The sequence below is a fragment of the Vanessa cardui genome, chromosome 4 (assembly GCF_905220365.1).
Source record: "Vanessa cardui chromosome 4, ilVanCard2.1, whole genome shotgun sequence".
Taxonomy (NCBI): Eukaryota; Metazoa; Arthropoda; class Insecta; order Lepidoptera; family Nymphalidae; genus Vanessa; species Vanessa cardui.
In genome coordinates, this window is record NC_061126.1 from 9,038,949 (window position 1) to 9,051,597 (window position 12,649).

At 30.4% G+C, this 12,649-nt stretch overlaps 2 protein-coding genes across 8 annotated transcripts in view; one reads left to right on the forward strand and one right to left on the reverse strand.

Annotated features, from left to right (window-relative positions):
- LOC124544060 (eye-specific diacylglycerol kinase) overlaps window positions 1-12,649 on the reverse strand; it is a 102,905-nt gene that overhangs the window by 52,790 nt on the left and 37,466 nt on the right. The gene's annotated exons all lie outside the window — the stretch shown is intronic.
- Window positions 3,023-6,238, forward strand: LOC124544061. Its single transcript, XM_047122479.1, has 2 exons — window positions 3,023-3,376; window positions 5,119-6,238. Exons 1-2 carry the CDS (start codon window positions 3,130-3,132, stop codon window positions 5,181-5,183), a joined length of 312 nt encoding a protein of 103 aa, XP_046978435.1. The 5' UTR covers window positions 3,023-3,129; the 3' UTR covers window positions 5,184-6,238.

Genomic DNA, 12,649 nt, shown 5'->3' on the forward strand with positions numbered 1-12,649 from the left:
TTCCATTTCAAGTGATTAGTTAATATATGCATAATGTATTGTCGTTAACATCAACTTTTATTACAAGATTTAACAAGAATGTAAATTTATTCTTAACATTTAAATTCGAATAGCTTTAACAGAAAACAAATTTACGACTGGAATCCGTAAATTGTGCCTATTACGTTCCCTGACAAATTTATTTAAATATGAGTCTAAAGATGATAAATTTAACGTTCATTTTTTGTATATCGTTCAAAGAATTGCTGATCCGCATCGTTGTCACAGCGGCTTGTCACGGTAGGTAAGCACAGAGGTAAACGTTACCACAGAAAACATTGTAAGCAAACAAAGTATGGGTATGTTTTTTCAAACATTTTTCACAGTGGAATAATATACAAGGATACTATTGAATGTTTACATATCAATAAAAGAACATTGTTACCGCAATATTTATACAGGACTTTTTTGTGGTTTCGATTGTAAAGGTACTTAAATATTATATCCTCAAAAGTGTGAGGATAGATATGGTCCACGTTTCGTAATAAATAATAGGAAATAGCCGGTAATGAGTTAAGCTACGGTACGCGACGTGACGGTCGGTTTTAATGAAGCGATTTACGTCGTTGCGATTATTATCCAAGAGTTATAAGTTTTATTGGCGAATAGCGTAGTAAATATTTCAAAATAAGAAATTATCTCATTGTATTATATTGTAATACTATGATTATATAATTAACCTCCGTCGATTATGGAAACAGTTTTGGAAGTAAACACTGAGCACTCTTTTTTACCAATTATGCACATATCTTTAACTACAAATTAATAAACGATCATAATCCTGTCATTTCATGTCATATGTGGAATAATTTCATTTGACATTATTACTTATAATCTGAATGAATCCTCTCGATGTATATACTTACACTGTCAAGTTCAAATTGTAAATTAAAAACAAGTTGTAAATGTCAAACATTCCAAACATAGGTACATATTACTTGTCCGGATTTTAGCTAATTATCTCCAGTTATGATCTATGTTTTTTTATGATTTAATTTATTAATATTTATTTCTCGTCTAATGGTGCGTACTTGTTTAAAAAACCCTTTTTTATATTTCAAATATACAACAAAGTAATTTAGTTACCATCAAATATAACGCATACAAATGCTCCATACTCTCTTTTTCATATATTGAAAGAAAAAAATTAAAACGCTTTATTTACATCGTGTAAAAACGTAATTATTTTGTAATAATAAGAGAATATTTAAAAAAGATGTTGTAATAATTAACGACACGATATAATTCATTATTTTTTAAACAAAATTTACGTTTTACACGACTGAGCATTGCGTTAATGTAGTTAAGATAATATTTAAATAATTTACTTGTAAATTTATTACAATACAAATAAGGTCAATGTTTGACATTTCCATTTTCAAATCTTTTTTTTTAAGATCTAAGGAGTTATAATATGTTTTTGGCGAGCTTTATGAAGAAAGGGGGGGGGGGGGATATTTTTTGAAATACTAATTCGAATAGGACGTCTAATTATGTTACCTTGTTTATAAATAATGATCTCGACCATCAACCAATTTTATTATATTTAAACGAACTATCTTCATTTTTAAAAGTAAAAAAATAAAAACTTTTAATAAAAATATTTAAGTAGTAGCTAAGAGCGGGAAAGATAGAAAAAAGAGATTTTTTTTCATATATTATTTACGATTATATTGATAGTATATCTAAAGTTCTTGTAAACTGCAAATTTATTATAACTCCACACCTACACACCCAAGGAAAAATTCAAATAAATATATATATAAGTGTAATATATACGTATACATAATATTAAGATTTTTTCTTTATGCGTCAATCACATAAGGACTACCAATCGTATTGGTATGAGACTATGTTCAATTAATACGGAATCGTCTATACATCATTACATAGTATAAAACAAAGTCGTTTACTGCTGTCTGTCCGTATATATGCTGATATATTTAAAATTACGCAACGGATTTTGATGCGGTTTCTTTAACAGATAGAGTGATTCGAAAGGAAGGTTTTCGTATAAAACCTGTACAATATAGTAAAGGACATAGAATTTTTTTGTACTGTATTAAGTACCAGCATTGCACCTGTGCAAAGCCGGGGCGGGTCGCTAGTAACATATAATTTTCTTTATTGCCGTCGATCCTTCCCTCTTATTAATATATAATGGCCAGCGAAGTGGACGGCTAACTAGCATCAAACAAACGCGTCATTTAATAAGAAAAACGTATTTACCACAAATGTCACGTAACGCTAAGTATGTTCGTATACGACGTTTCTCGAAATATTTATTTGTAATTCAAATTTACTATAGTGTGACGATATATTTATCGTCAATATCTTTTAAACTTGATTGTAATATTTACTTAACGACTAAAATATGTATAAAATGTTACAAGAATGTGTGATTCGATTTAAGTCGTAAATGTAATTAAATATTTGATTTTATATATTTATTTATTATACACATAATATATGTAGGTATATATTAGTGAAATGAATTATCATATTATATTGTGATTGAGTGAATTACATTGAGTGGAATTTCCTCGGATCAGAACGTCAACAATAGCTCTATATAGCCAGTTATAATCTATTGACACCAACAATACATATTAAACAATTACGATAGCCAATAAAATGTAACATATTTAAATTATATAACATTTATAAACTAAAATGCCACTAATGTTAAAATAACAAAAGGCAAAAAAGAAGTAAACAAAAAAATAAAGAAAAAGTATTATTCTCCCTATAATAATTTTCTACGGCATCGCATTAATAGAGGCAAACGCAAGAAAAACCGTAAAAGTATAAGAAAGTGCTATTTAAAACGTTTATGTATTTTTCGCTTATCACTGATAACGCATCCACGTGGTTGAGATGATTTTCTAAACATATGTATTACATTCCTACATCTCCGCGCGCCGGCTCGAGCGAGAATGTATAAATACAACAAATACCTGTGTCGCGTCTTGTTTTTTCTTTTGAGTTTGAGGTTGGGACACTTTTTAAACACAGAGAACGATACACCTAGGAATCCCATTATCACATGAATATCACAGATTTGAAAATGTCACAAAGTATTGCGCGTATATGGCAGGTGCGGTGTGCGCGTGCGGCGTGACTAAGCGGTTAGCGGCGAACGCGACGAGCTGTAGTCGACATTGTGTGGTCGCGGAGTCTGCGACCTGGTGCCGACTCCGGCCGGCGCGGCGAGGTAGCGTGCGGCGCGCGTCACCGCATGCTCTGCGCTCGGCGCGATGCACATCGCAGAATATGCAACCGCATACCGGAACTTATTGTTCTAATTCATTATTTCGTTTTTCAACTTCATTTAGACGTAAGTAGATACCGTAAAATATAATCACAATTAAGAGCAAAGTTCTTTAAATACTTTTTTTTTATTGTAAATATATCTTAGACGCGTTATTGCTGTATCAGAATTATGATGAGTAAATAATTAGTTTAAGTTTATTCGTATCTGACGTCCATCACACTCAACTGGCCGCATAGGGGTCTAAATGTAAACAACTAATATTTACAAGTATATTGTATAAATTCATCATTCATACCATTTAGCATTTATAACATATTGAAAGCGAGCTACAAAGGATGGATTCAACGCCTATAGCGTATGACAAACATTCGACGATTGGTCGGCCGGGTAATTGTTTCACAACGTTTTACGAATTAAAAGGTTGACTGCACTACAAATAAAACACGCGAAGCATCAATGAAGATTATTCATCCGCTTAAATGAAACTCATTATGATCATTAGACAACACATTGTAAAAATAAGGCCAATGGCTTGATCTACATTCTCAGCAATATGTAGGTACTTATCGATTCTGGAAATATCTATTTAAATAAAATAGATCATTGAATTTATTAAAATTATTTATACATAATAACTGCAAATTAAGATATGACTAATTAGTAAGAGGAAAGACTTAAAAAAGGCAAATATAACAAAGTTATATAAAGTATTTATTTAGCCATTCATTTATCAGATTGTATAGATAGCGGCTCAGAGATAGTGTCTCCACTCTGCTTGTTACGATAGAGCTAAGTAGGTGAGATACTTCTTCCATTCCTAACAAGCACACGTATATGCTCTATCAAAGATTCATAGCCGGATCTTGATTTACCATATTAGCGATACTATAAAAAATATGCTGCTTACCAACTTGGGTAAATGATCCTTGTAGGTGTAACAAACAACCTTATGTTCTTAAATTATAGCGAACTAGGCCGACTCATTTGTCGCGATGAAATCATTAATGTTTTTCTGAATAAGCTAGCAAAGGTATACCGACATAATGCTCAAATGCGTTTTGTTTTTGCTAAATAAAAAAAAGTCATTAATAAATGATATAATATTATTACAATATACACAACAGGCTTTGTATTTCAGCATAATATAGATGCACCCCGAATTATTAAAATGAATTCTTTTTTATTATAAAAATGTAAAAATATTAAGTTTCTTGGCGGTTCCTCTTCGTAGTCTAATATTCCGAACGGGTACTAGCTTTACATTTAATGTCCTATATGTTGACCCAGTGGAAATATGGACACAGATGTTATTGAAAACATACATACATATACCTATGTAAACTTATGAACTTTGAACATAACTTTTCTTATTAATTTTTATTCGTTATTGCATAATATATTATTATCGAAGCTCGTCAATAACAATAAAAACCGGTTTACAATCCGAGGACAAAATCTACTTGACTGTTTTTGTTTTTCTTTGCCTTTATTTATATCTATATATAGCCATGACTTCGCACGGATATAGATATATATTATACTAGTTGCTTTCGCAGCTTCGTTTGTGTTTTAGGGTTCATTCGTCATATGTTAAATAAATTAAGTCTTTCCATGATTTTCAAGCTTGCTTCAAACCAAATATCATCAAAATCGCTTTAGTATTTTGGCCATAGAAAAGTAATAAATTACTTTAGCAGTTAGTAAAAGTATAGATTGGTATTGGCAAATAGTGTTTCTATATAGCTATTTAATATAAGCTAAATAACGATTTGATGAGTGTAATTGAATTTTTATTTTTGTTTCAGATAAACGTTTGCGTAACTTTGGTATTACTTTTTCTATGATATATTTTTCGCTGGATCGTCGTTAGAAGCTGGATGAGGGACGCAGAGGACCGATCAAAGTGGTGCGCTCTGGGGGAGGCTTGTGTTCAGCAGTGGACAGCAGTGGACTGATGATGATGATGATGATGATTTTCAGTCTTGTAAAAACATTGATGCCCTTTTAGTTTCGACATCTTGACAAAGAATATCACTTAGTATTTCGTTGTGACATACATATGCGTTAAGTGCAGAATTAGTCATACATCATTGTTTTTCATCATTGATAAAATGATGTAATGCAATTAGAATCACAATAACAGCGTGTCTCCCACGCGTCGGTTGGTACACAGCACGCTAAGATTATTATTTGTCCTGCGAATCGAATTAGAATAATGATCGAGTATATGATGAAAATGAAAATATATTTTATTCTACACTCTTACGAGTAATTTGTAATGTAATGCTACTACCGGTTCGATATATCTAATATATATATAATGATATATATAAGTATATAGGTATATCGATACCGAAGATTAGGTTCTAGCAAGACGTATTTAGTTATCATTACATATTAGTTATTTTTTTCACCAAAGAAATTATAATGATATAACTAATAAAAACGGACACAAACATTGGCCGTTTAACTATATAATAATCATTACACGTTGTAAACGTAGGTATGTTGAGCGAATTTTCATAAGTTTTACAAATTAACGGAATTATGTCAGGCTTATAATATAATTTATTAAGGTTTTATGTAAATTGACTTAAACATGAAGATGTCAGATTAAATTATGTCGACTGGAAGTTTTATTATTTATTACGATGTAAACTTTTTACGGTAACCCTTATTTTACTTGCGCAAAGTTGAAAAGGGCTATTATGAATTTAAAGGAAATTAAATTGTTCTGAACAATAGGCTATTTGACAATGCGAAAAATAAATTGTGAATTATTGTAATCAGTGTATATTATGAGTTTAAAAATGGTTATTTACTAACGAAACTTGAAAATAATACTTGATTTATTCAAAAATCAATAAATAAAAATGCATTTTTTCAAACGTTTGTCACGTGACACAAAACGCTCCTGATTGGCCGGGCTTATGATGAAGTCACTTTCTTGTAAACCTTGCATTTCTATTATATGTACCACAGATTAAAATACAGCAAAATGACATCACCGACCCCATTGCAGCGCCATATTGTCCAAGTAGCGTTTTCGCGCGTTATATAATATGGAATTTTTAATATGATATTTTTCGGCAGATATGTACTAGAAATAAAAAAATCAACTTTTACTGGGTCTTGCCTATTGCCTATTATTTTTGTCGTTTTTTATTTTACGTAAAACGTACTTTTTGTAAATTTTAAATAGCTACACACTAAGAATACAATTCAATTTCAAATAAGTTTCCACTGGACATAAAAAAAAATGATAAATGTGCGCGGGCGTTGTCTCGGTTAATGCGAAAGTTATTTTAGAAATATATGTATTTATTAATAGCATGTCACATGTGCAAATAATGTTACTTCTTACACTGTAATATCGAACGGAAAAAACTAATGCAATAATGTTCATAAAACTTATACAGAGCGTTTCGAAAAAGGTTTTATTACAAATATTATATCTTATGTTTTATGATTATCGTTTTTAGTTTATATGTTACGGTAAGAGTGAATAATTGAAGATTATTTATTATCTATTATTATTAATATTTAAAGTGATAAATTAATCACATTTGTCGGGTTTTATAAATAATTTGACCCTAGTAGTAATAAATGTGATAAATTGATTTGGTCAGAAGGTCTAGGATTCATATAATTTGTGAAAAACAAAGCTTTTCGTTCAGGAATAAATACGAATCCTTATGAAGCTATGTTTGGTTGTACCCCAAAAATTGAGTAAAAAACTTCAAATCAGGAAAATTCCAAAGATATTCCTGTTGACAATGCAAATAAGGAAGAAACGATTATCAACTCGGAAAACCAAAATATAGATAAAGGGCTCGTCTCAATCATCGATACTTCCACTGAAATTCAATAAGATCGAGACTTTGCGAGAGAGTCTCTCCAAAAGCAAGCTGGAAAAATGTTAATACTATCCAACACAAAATTGCCAGTTGGAAAAATTAGGGACAGCGTTAGGGTACGCGTGCCAGAAGTCGATCGAGCCAAGGCAGATAGCTTAAACATAATCGCCGTTATTATGTCAGTTACTGATCATAAGCTACAAGCTGGGAAAAAATCGTTATGGCGTTCTAAATCAACTGACGTCACGAAATGAGTTTACACTTTGCAAGGAAAAGTTTGTCAGTATTGATGAGGTTCCTAATACAACTTGCAGTCTGCGAGAATGTGCCCGCAAGGACTCAAATTTTGGGGGAGCAAGGTTTAACACTGCAAATGTACTGGCGAATGCAACTCTGAAAATACAGTGCAAATGCAAAAAAAGCACGTTCTTTGCAATTCTAAGTGCCATAAAAGTCTTTCTTGCAAAAACAAATAATATTTTTAGTTTCTTTTTTTGTGAGACATTAATTGTTTTATTTTGATGTTATTTTTTATTGCAATTTAAATGACAATATATTTTACAGTTCAGAATATGTGAATTTATTGTCCTTTGGTTTTAAAGCAAGTACTTGTTTGTGTGATCTCTAATTAATATAATTGTAAGACTGTGTTTAATATTATAAATAAATACCTGCTGGTCAAAAAACATTGGGTTATTATTTATTTTATAACTTTCATCAATATCTGTCGTGAATTATTAATAATTAGTACTAAAAATAATACAAGTAGATCGTTTATTCACGTTTACCAAAACATGTAGTTATTATTATTAATTTTGTAAAAATATTAATAATTTTCAATTAAGCAGATTTCCGTAACATATACATACAATTATTATACATTTTAATATATTAATTTCATAGTTACACTCGCGTTAATTATAATACCGACGTATTCCTTTATTTTGAAAAACCTTAAAACTATATATACAATATACTTATCCAATTATATTTGGAAACGATGTATAGTAATTCGAAGGGCAATAAAGTATAACAAACTTTTGATTTACGTATTCTATGCACTTTTCTAACGCAAACGCAATGTACAAACAAATACGGAATAAACGAAGTAGTATTCTTTTATATACTTCTTTTATATAATCTTGTATCTTCCTGCAAGATAAATAAGAAGATAAGTCAAATTACTGTCATAGAAACTTCCAGTACCTACTATCTAAAATTCGATAGTATATACATGATATGTAAATGATATACAATTATGAACCTAAAACTATGGAATATAACCACAAATAATAACTATAAAATTAATTTTTTAACAAAAATTATTTTAAAACTCGAAAATGGGACAAAGTATGTCGTTGTGCAACACGTGCTGCCAAGCTAAAAATACGAATATTTTTCCTTAAATTTAACAACACGCGACAAAAAATTATCATTTACCACCAAACCTGCAAAATTATATTTTCGTAATTTTAATATTACAAAATAAAATAATAAACATGTTTTGATTGATAATAATGAATAGAAAATGCGAGTGAAACGTTAATCGGATCGTTTTATCGGATATCTTATATAAACAATATAATTATTTAGAAATTAGATACACACAAGACAAAAGCAAAAAATAAAGTGTTTACGTTCAGCATATTATTTTCACACTAAAAACTTTAATCGCGAATTGTACCCAGATAGCGTTAGCGCTACACGATACGTGAGTAGCAAAACGGACTGCGCGCCGTTTTCGCCATTTCTACTTTCGGTCGTAGAAGTGATATTAATATATGTATATGTTGAAGAATTCGATCATAAACTGTTCACGATGCATCATCCTCTTCCTTTCCGTGACCCCCACGGAAATGTATCAGATCATCACAGTCATCGTACTACGTCAACGGGCTTTGATTAACCTATTACTACTAGGGTGACCGCACGTCTGTAGGTTATTTTGAAGATCAGTCGAGCTATTACAACTATACATCATTTTGTTGCTCATAATAATATATTCTAAATGGCACTATTTATTTACTGACAAGAAACATTGTTCAGATTTTATTCGAATTAAACGTTGTAAAGTCGATATACGGACTTCGGCCTCTGACATGTTACCATTAAATTTGATGCCCTACTGACCAATTACAGCCTTAGCAATCTCAAGAGGGATTACCCAAGTGCGTAGGTCGTCTAGTAGTTTTCAAGTATGTGTAAGCTCAGGGGAACTCTCTATTGCCTCACTCTCATAATAAGACGGGGCGGCTTCGGGTATTACCGGAAGTAATTCAGATACTATACGTGTTTCCGAGACAAAATAGTGCAACCAATAACAACGTCTATAATAATAGGATACTAAGATCGTCTCTTGTAGATCTTATTTTTGGCTTGATTCGGGATACGGCCTTATAAGCTAAACTGAGCTAATGAGGCGATCAAGCGTCCATCAGAAAACCAATCAGTATGCAATCAACAGTAAGTGACGCGCGACTCACATGGGATAATTGCTCTTTCATACATTCAGCATCATTAAAACCAAAAATAGTAGTTAAGAAAGTATTTGTATTTTTCAAGGGAGTTTTCCGGTTGATTGAATGAGATTACAGAATTATATTCACGATTTTCAAGACATATTTATACTATAAAGTATTTAATAACTACGTATATCATATCAATACATATTATATATCGAAGAATACTAACTTTATTGCCTATGCGAAAAACGAAACTTGATTGTCTTAGACTTCTCGTGTTATTATTACAAATCCTGTCACTATTGCCAACTAAATTATGAATATAATTACAGATAAACATCATGCTTTTCTACATTGACTGTATAAGTATCCTAAAAACATCTCGACGTCCGTCTTGAGCTATGAGTTTATTTTTATAAAATGTTGAATTTCTGTCTCAAGTGTTACCCAGATAAAATACAATGAAAATTTATTTATTCTGTTTGTGGAATCTCGTTAAGGTTACAAAAGCCATCCGTATGCTACATAATCGAATGCTTTAGAGTTTATATAAATCACAGAAATTTCATTAGTTAAGTCCAATTTTATAGGCTTCCAATAACCGTCTTGATAACATTTCATGTAGCTCCGATTTCATTGGAACTCATTGCATTTTTTATTTAAATATATATTGATTTAGTATAAAGTTTTTAAAACTTTAGCAACTCGAGGCCATGTGTTAAGTCAGGGTATAAGCTGTCTTTATTCCTAAGTTCAACGAAATCCATCAGTAGTTTTTGCGCTAAAAGGTTAACACGGTCTACCCATCCTCACAGTTTCACGAACGTTAACTTTAATAATATCATTAGGATGCAAACAGTCTTAAAAGTTTTTGAGTACAGCTTAACCCAAACTGCAAAAGTTGTCTCCAGATACCACTACTTCGAACTTGTAGGTATAATTCATTCTTTTTACTCTTTATTTCCACTATCTTGTTGCTAATAGAAACTTAAAGTTGAATTAGTATAAATATTTGGTATTAAATCCATTTATTGTATAAAGACCGAAATTAAAAGTATAGTTGACACTTGTGTCGATAAATCCTAATTTAATTGTTAGAACCATCACAAACAACAAACTTTTTGACAAGTAACTATTTATTAGTTTACTTGAAAGGATTAATAAATGTTTTAAATTTAGTATATATTTTATTCAATTATTCAATTCAATTTTGTTTTTGTTTATAAATGTATCATTACAAGAGTTTACAGATATACACGAAAATATATAAAAGAGATAATAAGGTAAACGAATAGAATTAAATAAGATTTTCGTAAAAAATAATCCTATAACAAAACGATCAAAGAAAAGAATCAAACGAAAAGCTCTTTTTATTTCAATCAAAAGCCTTTATAAGCCATTTAACCCGTGATTCTCGAAAGCGGGCAAAGAGAGATAACTACTATGCATACATATACGGGATACGAGTACACAAATGCGGCCCATTACTATGATTTGTGTATCAAAGATGATAACGTAAAACAGAACATTCAGATTATAATCTATATTTATGTATTCAAATTCATTTATGACATAATCAGCTTCATATTCTACTATTATATTATCATTCCGTATTTCATGCGTATAGATGACGAGTAACTTTCTAAAATAACAATATACTTTTATATTTCTACATTTCATCGTCATTGTATATTTGTTTTACACATAACTATCTTCGTATTGTCTTATGAAATATAATAGAGTAGAAATGTTGAGGAGTATGAGAAATAGATTCATGTCTTTTTAATGAACATTTTCACTCATATAAAAGAAACAGTATAGGTATATCGACCTCTCTGAACGAGAACTATAAACAAGGCAAATGTCATTTTAAACCTGACTATTCGGGAAACTAGTTAAATGAAAAGCCCTTTGAGATGCCAGTCATTCAGGTAACAATGAAGTAAAAGGTCTATAAGCAATATACATATTACTGTATATGTCAATCATGGAAATTTCATTTTCAGTATATTATTAAATAATGCTTTTTTTAGATACTATTTAGATTAATGATTATGAAGATGGGTTTATATGTAACAAATAGGTTTAATTTACTTTCAGGAGTGATATAAATTCACTACATCACAATAAGACATTACAATAAGGTATATATTTTTTTAATAGAATAGGTTGGCGGACGAGCATATGAGCCACCTGATGGTAAGTGATTACCATCACCCATAATAGACAATGGCGCTGGAAGAAATATTAACTATTCCTTACATCGTCAATGCGCTACCAACCTTGGGAACTAAGATGCTATGTCCCTTGTTTGTGCCTGTAGTTACACGGGCTCACTCACCCTTCAAACCGGTACACAACAATACTGAGTACTGTTGTTTAGCGGTAGAATATCTGATGAGTGGGTGGTAACTACCCAGGCGGGTTTGCACAAAGTAAAATTTGCTCATAATTACAGCTTAAATATTTTGCGTAAAACGATAAGACTATGAATACTTATTGTAGAACTTAATAACAATAGTATGATTAATTAATTATGAAAAGCACATAAAATAAAATGTATTTAAATGTCTTATAGACTCGAAAACATTTTATTTAACTGGGTTTTAATATCACAGACCGAATGAAACTTTTTGACATAAACATATCTCTACTCTAGGGAAGATGCGGGTAATAGCTCATGTAATAGAAGCTGTATATCTCTTAAAATTTTGAAGTTTTCATGTGCATCGTTAAAACAGTTACTTGTTCAGACTATTAATTTATTAAACAATTTTGAATCATATTATTTATCATATTACTTATTCTTCTATTAGCGTAAAATAATAATGACTATACATTATGATACTATATTTTTAGTAAAATGTTACATTTATTTATGAATACCACTAACAAATATTACATTGTAATAATTATATTATGTTTAGTGCATTTGTTAAATTATCGTTTTTTTTTTTTTTAACTTAAGTACCAAGTGCTTTTTTATCTCCAATAAAATAATATGAAATGTTAAATAT

Excerpts from the sequence above, each read along its gene's own strand:
- LOC124544061 (XM_047122479.1), top strand. The coding sequence starts at position 3,130 with ATGGCAGGTGCGGTGTGCGCGTGCGGCGTGACTAAGCGGTTAGCGGCG. Across the intron at positions 3,377-5,118 it reads TTTTTCAACTTCATTTAGAC|ATAAACGTTTGCGTAACTTT; the intron begins GTAAGTAGATAC and ends TTTTTGTTTCAG.